The following is a 10,263-nucleotide window of genomic DNA, read 5'->3' as shown; positions in this document are numbered from 1 at the left end:
CTGGGCACATCTGATAGCGGCAAGCCGTGCCCAGAGCTCTGGGACCATGCAGGGCCGTGTGGGCCAGGAAGAGCTGTCCGCCTTAGACTCGTGCTAATGAGGCCCTGCCACTCCACAGAGGTCGAGACAGAGGCCCCCACTCCTGGCCAGCCTGGGGGTGGGGGTTCTGGGGAAATTGGGGTGAGTCTAGCTGAAGCCCTTGCACGGAGCCCGGGTATTTTGTTGGCCAACAGAGAAAGCAGGCAAGGTAGGACTTGACTATCACTCAAGCTGGGCTGGTTCCTCCTGTCTGACCCGGGGATGGTGGGGCTCCCAGTACCCTGACTTCAGGGTTCTGAGCAGGAGGCTTGGGAAATGCCTCCTGGGAGGGGAGGGGAAGGCGGAGATGCAGGGCTGGGAATGTAAACAGCATGCCGAGGAGACCTATATGCGTTTCGGGCCGGGCCCTCTGAAGGAGCCTGGGTCCTTTTTCGTGCTGTACTTGACTGTGTAAATATTTTTCTTAGGAGTAAAGAGAGAGTCTCCATTCATTGGGTAGGATCTCACTTGAAAGAACTGAGAAGTATCTGTTTAGCCATAAAAGCGAAAAACAGTGTCCAAGGCGCCTTTCAAAAAAATCATTTCTGTAGCTCAAACACAGCCAAGTGGAGGTTTTTTTTTTTTTTTTTACTTTTTTTTTTTTAATGCAAAAAATAAATAAATATGACCCGCTCCCAGTTGAGAGCTCAAGAGTTTGTGTCAACACCGTTGGAGCCTTTACTCTGGGAGCCAGAGCGGGCTGGCCGGTGACTAACTGCCCTGACGGTTCCTGGGGGTGCAGTCAGCAGGACACCACCCAGGCCACACCGCCGAGGGGGTGGCGGGGGGGCTCCTGCGAGCTTCTGCTGGAGTTCAGGTGTAACTCTGGTCGGAAGGGTCAGCGTGTGGCTCCCTTCCACCCAACGCACCACCCGGCAGCCTCCCAGCCTGTTCCTCTGGATTCAGGAAGCTGGACTTGGACGTGGCCGCCAGCACCCCAGCAGTTCTTTGACCTTTGCCCTGTCACTCTAACTCCCAAGATTCTGTCTCCTATCTCTAAAGCCGGGATAACCCCAGCTTGCGCCCAGATGGGGCTACCATGAGCAGGACGGGGGAGCCGCCTTGGAGGCGCCCGGGAAGCAGCCCCCCCAGAACCCCCACCCAAGGCTCCCAGAAGGACTGCCTGCACTGTCCTCCGGTCACCGCTGCAGCCCAGCGCCGGCCACTGCGGCATTTACACCAGGGAACGTGGCCATCATGGTAGGACCTGGACTTGGACTTGGTCAGAAAACTCAGCCTGAGAATTGTTCTTGAAAAAGCTCGTCTTCCCAGGAAGGGAGGATGCACACATGAGGCTGTGGGTGTTCTTTACAGGGATTAAGATGAGCTGAAAACCGGGCGGTTTGATAGATTCTGATCAGCAGTTCATTGGGTCCATTTGAGGGCACTGCTTAGTTGGTCTAAAGCCCAAAGCAGCTCACCACGGGTTGGGGCTGGTGGTCACCAGCTTCGGTCTTGACCTGTCTGCCCGGAATGTGTCCCCGAGTCTCCTAGAGGGTGGCAGAGTGAGGCTCAGGGCCAGGCCAGCATGGGAGGGGGCTCCTTCCATCAACCCCTGGGGCCCCCGCCCCGCCTCCCAGCCTTGGGCAATGACCTGCACAGACGACCCTAGCCCAGCCCACAGAGGCCCCTTCAAGGGCAGGGGCCTTGTAATCAACTTTTAGCCACTTCTAGACACAAATACTCCTCTTTGGGTAGGCAGAAATGTGGCTTTAGCATTGGACAGAGAGGAACAGGGTAGAGAGGCCTGGGCTTCAAAGCCAAGAGGAAGAGGTCAATACGTGAGAACACTTGATGACCTCTTGGACCACAGGCCGGACTAGAGGCGGGGGCGCTTCATCTGCTGCTCTCTGGTTTTCGAAGCCATGTGTTCAGAGCTCCATCTGGGTTTCCTCCTGTTTGTACGTTTTCAGATCCTGTAATAACAGACTATTTCGAAGGGAGAGAAACCTTCTGGGATTCGTTTGTGACACCGAGCAGAAAGCCTAGCCCCCTCAGGGGACACGCCAGAACTCCAGAGCTGTGAGCATATGGATGTCTGTGTATGTGTGTCTCCTCTGGGCTGACTTTTCGGAGAACAGAGGCTATTTATTTTAAGAGTCAAAAAAAGATGCTTTGAGCAACCCCACTTAGCTCAGTCCTGGCACCGAGACCCTTGAGAGGAGCAAATGCTCCAGGTCAAACCTCACTTTTTGGCTAAACTGCTTAATCAAAACACACCTAATACTTCTGCTGGTGCAGAGACGGGCTTGAGAGCAGAGACCACCACTGCCAACAGCCAGCTGGCCAGCAGTGCCTGTGCCGAGGGCTCGGCAAGCAAAATAAAGAGGGTTTTCAGCAAAGCGGCAGACTTGGCAGCGAGAAGGCTGGGACAGAGGCTCCAGAAGGGGTGCGGGGGGCAGACTTTCACACGAGGTCAGCGAGTCAGTGAAGAGCAGGGGTGATGGTGGTCACACCTGCCAAGGTGGCCGTCACATCAGGGGGAGCGGGAGGCAGAGAGAAGTTGCTGGGACAGGATGGTCCTGGGACCCACTCAGATCTCCTGGCAGGAGGAAGACTTCCTCTGTATGGGAATGTCGGCCAGCTTGGGGTTAACGCCCCCAGCTCTCTCTGCATCGCACGGTTGGATGGGGCTCCATTCTGCCACTGAAGCACCCCAAGCTGGGCCTGTCCAAGGGGAGCCCAGGGCCAGGCTCCAAGGAGCAGTAGAGAAACCCTCATCTGCCTGGTCCCACAGGCCTGGCCCTGCACTGAGAGCCTCCTCTGTCCGGTCCCTCTTGCTCCACATGTTGCTGGCATCTTGACCTTCAGGGATGGTACCATTGGAACACCCACTTCTGTCCCCCCAGCCTGGAGTTTTGCCACCAGCACAGGCCTTCAAGCCATGGGCAGGAACCGCTCTGAACACTCTTATCTCCCAAAAGCAGCCTCCAGTTTCCAGCTGCCCCCCAAATCAATAGCGACTGTGGCAGTGCCCGGCTGAGAAGTCCAGCTCCTCAGTGTCCCCAGGACAGTGGCCTGGTGGTCAGCATGCTTGGTGGGTGTCTCTGCAGGAGGTCCCCAAGGCCCCTTTCCTGGGAGGGGTCACAGCAGCAAGGCAACGAGGAGTGGCATCACCAGGTCTTCAGGCTCGGGCTCCTCCATGGCGGGCTTTGGGTGGGGACCTGCTTTGTCCTTCACAAGGGGACAGGACCCGGGAAGGGGAGTCGCTCAGATGGGTGGCCCCTTCTGCAGTTTTGTCCTGGGCCCTGGAGACTGTGAGGCTTAGAAAAATTAACACACAGTGTTTCTTCGTCTGATTCAAGCCACCCTGTCATAAGGGGCAAGTGGATGAACCGCAGGACTCGGGGCCCATGCTGGGACCTTCAGTTCTGCCTGATGCTGACAAGGGTCTCCAGGTGGGGTGCAGGCCTGAGAAACCTGGAGGAGGAGACTGGTCCATCTCCTTCCCTGGGGAGCACGGCCTCTTCCTGGACAACACAGGCTCTCCTGGGACCCAGGTGGTCTGCCTCTCTCCTCCTGCCCTAGGGCTGCCCGGGCTCCAGCCACCCTTCTTGGCTCTGAATTTGGGAGTGAAAAGCAGACAGACAAGAGGACTGCCTCACTGGCCCGTCTGCTGGCAGAGCTTAGCCCCCAGGGCTGAAGCTAGCTTGTCTCCCCCGGGGCCTGTCCACCCGGGTCCAGTAGGGCCTGAGCACCTAGGTACCTGACCTCTCGCTGGAGAGACTTTCCCGGTGTGTTCGTGTCTGCCTCTTCTGCCTCATTCTCTGTTTTCACTCCTAGTTGCATTCCAAACCACAATTTCAGAATCTATTAAAAGAAACATAAAATCCCCAATTGGTTAGAATTCTCAACATTTAAAAATATGACTTATTGTTATTACAGCTGAGTCTGGGCAGATCTGCCAGCATTTGGAACGAAGCGTCTTGGTCCTCTGACCTGACCTGCATGGGCACTGGCGGGCACTCTGCTCCGAGCTTGTCATTCAGGAAGCAATGGTGTCATTATAAGGGGAGGGGGAACAAAACCCCTGGGTTTGACCCCATTTCTCTTCTTATTCTCCAAATATTGGTTTCCATCTTGGTTTCTATTCTCATGGAAACGACATCACAAATTTATATACGTGTTTGTGCAGAGTACTTGTGATCCAAAAGGGAAAATCCCATTGATGCTGCTAATTTGTCAGTTTGCATAGCTTAGAAAGGGCTCTGGGACTTGTCACTGAAACATCACCCTCTGGAGTGGAACTGGGTGGTTTTGAGGCGGAGATGCCAGCCAGGCAAAATGCTACAGCTCTTCAGAGCTGAGCCAAGGAAAGCTCCAAGTCGAAGCCGTTGGGTGGAAGAACGACCCAGGGTGGCTGGCACTTTCCTCGACGCCCCAAGCCCATGTCCACGGGCGGGATGGTGGTGGGAGGAGGGAAGACTTCCTGCTGCTGCCACTGCCCACTCCTGGGGTAGGGGCTCACCCCAAGAAACAAGGAAGGAGCCCCTTACCCATTTCAAGCACCACAGTGCCCCTAACCACACGTGCAGTCTGTACCCAGTGAGCTCCACAGCGTGGCTGAGCTCCACAATGTGGCTCCTCCCTGTGATCTGGGCGGACCCCTGTTCTCTTATTATGGAGAAGCCACCCTCCCTACCCCTATTATTTCAGAGCTCGCTTGCTCTGCCTGCATGTGTATAGCCCACTGTAGTTCGAGGACTGGGCTCCGTTGGAAACTAACAACCCTTTTCCAAATTGTTTCGCAGCAAATGCTGACGGATGCGGAGGTGTCATCGCAGGAGGGCTGCATCCAAAAGGTAGGCAAGCTGGTTCCGCGCCATCTCCCCTCCCATCGAGCCTGCACCCCGTCGAGCCTGCGCTCTGGTTGAGCCCGAGCTCCCGAGTGCGAGGCCATCTTCTCCCCTCCCGTCGAGCCTGTGTCCCGTCGAGCCTGCGTCCCGTCAAGCCTGCGCTCTGGTTGAGGCCGAGCTCCCGAGTGCGAGGCCGTCTGCGGTCAGGCGAGCACATGATTCCCCAGGGATCAAGACGGATGCTGGTTTTCATGGTGCAGCAGGTAGCAGCTCGCTTCACAGAACCAACCTGGTTCCCAGAACCAAGGCGAGCCCCGTACACGTGGGAATGCTTTGGGCCAGTCAGTCGCGTAGAAATGAAATAAATATAGATTGTGTTTATTTAAATATCTTCACTGGATACTCACATGAAAAGAATATAGAGAAGAAAAGCACAATTGGCTGCAGATTCAACAAAGCCTTTCGTTGTACTCAGTCTCCGAAGATGGCTCAGGCACCGTGTTGAGTAAGCAAAGTCAGGCGACAGAAAAAGCGTCAATGTGGGCTTTACCCCCCGGTGATGGGTAACAGCCGGTTGACAAACACGAGATCTGAAAGGCCCAGAGAGTGGGCCAGGCCCAGGAAAACACCCCCCCCCAACACACACACACACAGAGGGAAGTACGCACCCACAGGCAGGTACATTCCTGTATGTGCATGCTAGGCAGACAGCAGAGGGGAGGGGTGCAGAAATCACCCCAAAACCCAGAAGCCATTTGTCAGCTGGAGTTCAACATCTAGAGAATTTGGGCCATCCATGCATAAGTATATACATGTACACACACACATCCACACAGAAAGACACATGCACACACACACAAACACATAGACACACACTTGTACAGACACAGACATGCATACAATACACAGACACACAAACACACAGATATAAATACACGTGGTAGCTGATGCAGTCTTTGGGTTTTCCAGTAGCATTAAAATAGCCTTTTCTCTCCTGGCATCTTGACTTCAAAGCATTGTACAGACCAAGCTGAGAGAGTCCGTCTTCTCAGGGTACCCAGACCGCATCAGGAAGCACAGCGTGGGCATCTGGGGCGATGGGTCAGCACAAGGCTATCCAGCTGCTGTCAGGGGCTGTTTTCTTAGTTTCAGAATCGCCGAGCTATGCTCATGAGGTGCTGTCCCCTCTCCCAGGAGGATCGAAAAACACTGCCTGAGCATACATTCCTGTCATCATGAAAAGTCCTCTTTGGGTCTGGAAGTGACAAGAAAGCAATTTGCTGGTTCCGCCGATCTCTGTGACTTTCTTCCTGTGTCTGGCTGGCTGGTTAGGGTCGGGGCAACTGGGGGACCCGCCATCCTGGGGGACTGAGCCCTAAGAGCTGAGGCCTTCCCTTTTCACCAGGGTCAACCCCAGAGACATTGATTTCAGAGAAAAACCATGTGATGGGGGATGTGGTCTGACCCTGCAGTGACCTCTGGCAGGGGTGACCTTTTGCAGGGGTGACCTTCGGCCTCATTTGTCTCCATAAGCGCGTCTGTGTCTGGCCCAGGGGGCAAATGTCTGAGCAGAGCTGGGACAGAGTGTCCTCTCCCTGTTCACTGCCCCGGGCCCTGAAGCCTCTCTTCCTGGAAATGCATCCGCAGGCCCCAAAGTGAATCCCGGCCGTGTCCCTCTCCCTCCTCCACCCCCGACCCCGACCCTGGGAGTGAACTCTGTTTTCTTAAAGGAGGAGGTGGCCAGAGCAATTTGAGCAGCTTCCTTGCGCCTTTCACAGCGTTTCAGAGAATTGAGGTGCTTCTACCCCCCACACAGAGGAACCATAGTCAGCTCCTCTCTCAACTACTAAAAGGAACATGGAACCTTCATCTTCCCCGCTAAGAAGGAGCTCACACAGGGCGGGAGGTGAGAGATGGGTCAGGCAGTTGTCCGGCCTGGGGGCAAGCTTCAAGGCAGAAGGTCAAAAGGTGGGGTCTAAGGTTAAGGTCATGAGGAGGAAGGGATGCATCCTCTATCCCCTGAGGTGGTGCTGTCTCCAATGTGGCCTCTCCTTTTTACAAACAGTGGAGGGCAGGCCTTGGATACTGTGGCCCAGACGTCCTTCCGAGAGCTCCACATGGAGTGGGCACAAGCACCCTCCAGCCAGGGACCCACTCACAACTGCCCAGCTTGGCACAGCCTCCCTTCATATGCAGACCTTTGTAAGGCCCGTGGGAAGGGTGCCCACGGAACCAGACCAGACGCCCATGGCAGCTACAGCAGCTGGGGGGGGCCCGTGCCGGGCAGCAGAGCCGAAGGGGCCGGGCTGTGGTTGCTCTGAGAGCCGCTCTCCCATCCCCAGCCCCTGAGGCTCCGTCCTAAGGCTTTGTCCACCTCTCCGGATACCCCTGCCCTCACAGAGAAGTGCTCCTCTGAATCCCCGGACTCTCCCATCCTCACACTAAACTTAGTGCGAGGCATTTGGGGCATCAAGTGTGATGGGGTGGGTGCCCTCGGTCACGTTGGTCGATGATCGAAACCTTAACTTGGCATCTGGAGCCATTTGGTTACTTCCCAGAGAGGGAGGGAGGGGAAGAGGTGCTGAGAGAGACTCAGGTGCAAAGGCAGCTGGGGTACTGCAGCGGGGGCCGGAGGACAGTCAGTGTGACCTTCTCTTGACCTTCTTCCCAAATGGAAGGTCATAGCTGTGTCCCTTACAGCTTTGGAGACGCACACGTGCTTGTTACATGAGAGGACCGTACATGCCTCAGTGCGCTAAGGATTAATTTAGGTATTCCTTGGTGATAGGAGATAGACCCCATTTATCAGTCTTATAGTTTAGGATTTTGGTGTCTGGCTGAACAGGGCCTCTCCTCCTCCAAAGACACACACATCTGGGGGCGTTAAGGTCCTCCAGGGAAGCGCTGAGGCTATGCAGCCTCAGGTTGGTCAGCTGACACCTTTGAGCATCACTTATTCCAACTTCAGGATTCACTGAATCACACTTTCTGCTCTTTATCAGCATCATGGAACCCCATGGACTGTAGCCTGCCAGGCTTCTCTGTCCATGGGATTCTCCAGGCAAGAACACTGGAGTGGGTAGCCATTCCCTTCACCAGGGGATCTTCCTGACTCAGGGATCAAACCCAGGTTTCCTGCATTGCAGGCAGATTCTTTACTGTCTGTCTGAGCCACCAGGGAAACCCTCAGTGAAATGTAACTAAGGCTATTAATTCAATCAGTGGCTTGACACAAGAGATGCAGAAAGGGTGATGTTTTGTAGGAAGTGGTGGTTATCAATTCTTGGTATTAAAGAACCAGGATGCTGAAGAGGCTGTGGACTCTACCTGTCAGAGTTTACAGAGGACAAAATCCAGGCCCAGGGAGGCTGGTGGTGCCTATATCCGCAGGGGAGGCGGGATTTGAACCCAGGATCTCTGGTGCAGAGCTGGGCTCACATTGGAGAGATAGCGGCTACAGCCTGGGAGCTGGCACCAGGCTTGGCCCCACCCTGAGAACCCTCCTGCGCCCCTCCCTCAGGTCGCCTCCATCCCCAACCTGTCCTGGTCTCTTGTGTTCCTCTGTCCCCCAGTCCCTCTTGTGGCCCCCTGTGGTGCCACCAATCCCTCTGCATTCCTCCCCCACCTCCACCCTGCCTCCTATCTTCACATTCTTGCATCCTCCTTCCACCGCCCACTGGTTCCCTGCATCCCCTCCTCCTGTGTGCAGCACGCCCAAGTGCTCCTGCTCCATCGGGTGCTCTGCTGCCCCACACTCATCCCAGGTGTGCGTTCCGGATGCTCACACACTTCCCTCCAAAAGTCACTTTGGCTGCAGGTCCAGCAGCATCGCCTTTTCTAGCCTCAGGCCGGGACCTCTGGGACCGCTGGCTGCAGCCGACTCTATTTAGTCTCTGTTTACTTAGAGGGAAAGCCCGGGGCTCCTGGAGAGCAAACATCTGCGGGAGATAATCTAGGAGCTGTCCATCCATCACTGGGGGCGCCTGGCTCCCTGGAGAGCCTGCCAGAGCCTGGAATAAAAAGGCCGGGCGAAGAGGCTTTGGGGACAAATAAAGAGCTGTGTTAAGGGCCCGCTGAAAATGGATGGAAGACATTATTAAGACTCAATGGCCGTCTTATCAAAATCCAATAGGATAGACATTTGGCAAAAGGCTTAAATTTATTCTTTGACTTTCTGGAGGGCTTGAATTTATCCGTTAACAAGAGTGTAGTCCACCCGAGGAGATGGTATCAGCTGAAAGAATTTTGATTCAATCTCTTTGGTGATATGAAAGGGGGAAACACCAGGCCCCCAGTGGCCGCCCCATTGTCTCGCTTTATCTTGTTTTCTTTGACCGTCTTGAAAAGGAAGGACGTGTTAATACAGTACAACAAGCAGAAAATGCAGAGGGAAATGACCTTTTTCTTTTTGTGTTTTCTTCTCCCCCGCTTCTCTACCCACACTGCCCCCCTGCCTCTCCAAAATAAATAAATGAATCAGGAATTCGCATCCATGGGGGTGAGGTCTGAACCAGGACAGGTGCATCTCCAGAGACACTGCAGTTTGGAGTCACCTCAGCCAGCGAGCTGGGCCAGGGATGGGGAGCTCGAGGCTTGGAGGGAACATCAAAAATAAATTGAGCTAATAAAGCCTGCTGTTGGAGTGGGACTGTGATGAGTCCATAAATCTCTCCCTGTTATTCCGCACAAAATGCTACAGGTCATAAAAGTCATCCGATAGCCCAGCCTGGCGTTCTCCAATAGGGTGGTTGATTGATAATTACGATAATTCCCGAAATGATTGTTTGGACGTGAGGACCTTGGCCTGTCCCGCTGGGCTGTTGTGCGTGTGTGTTTTCTACAACCTGGCCCAGGTGAAAAGCCTCCGGTAATGGGCATCCCGAGGTCTCCTGGGCCCCTCCCCGGGGAACCTGGGGACTAATAAAGATGACCAGGAGCCAGAAGACCAGGCAGGTGGGAGTGGAGATGGACAGGCAGCTGCCAAGTGTCTTGTGCAGCAATTAGTTGAGAAGGCTGCACATCCCAGGTCTCAGCCAGGCTGCCACCGGGCTGTGCCTTGGGGGTTTGTGTCCAGCACACCAACTATCCAGGTTTTTGTGGTCTGTGACCCTCTATGTGGTTTATTTCCTTTGCGTTGTTTTTCCCCTGGAGGAAACTGAGGTATTTTCCAGGTGGCTAGAGGGCGAGGAAGGCAAGCGGGGAGGGAAGGATCGTGACTGGAACAAGAGATGGGGAGACCAGTCAGCCCCGAGTCTCCAGGACAGGGGGTTGGGGAGCATGTGCCCCCGTCAGCCGGTCTTACTGGGACCAGAGCAAGCTAGACTGTCCCTGTTAGCCTTTGCCTGTGCCAGCGAGGTTACTTTTAGAAATCCTTTCTTTTCCTCTTTAC

The 10,263-nt window shown here is 54.9% G+C and overlaps 1 protein-coding gene across 1 annotated transcript in view; it reads left to right on the top strand.

Moving 5' to 3' along the window:
- PRDM16 (PR domain containing 16) overlaps positions 1–10,263 on the top strand; it is a 315,916-nt gene that overhangs the window by 132,965 nt on the left and 172,688 nt on the right. Inside the window, exon 4 of the mRNA XM_010849972.1 lies at positions 4,830–4,880. Coding sequence (XP_010848274.1) covers positions 4,830–4,880 — 51 coding nt within the window. The remainder of the gene's footprint in view (positions 1–4,829; positions 4,881–10,263) is intronic.

This window comes from Bison bison, unplaced genomic scaffold (genome assembly GCF_000754665.1).
Source record: "Bison bison bison isolate TAMUID 2011002044 unplaced genomic scaffold, Bison_UMD1.0 scf7180017864289, whole genome shotgun sequence".
NCBI classification, from domain to species: domain Eukaryota; kingdom Metazoa; phylum Chordata; class Mammalia; order Artiodactyla; family Bovidae; genus Bison; species Bison bison.
Note: the sequence above shows the minus strand (reverse complement) of the source record. Positions and strands in the feature narration are given on the sequence as shown.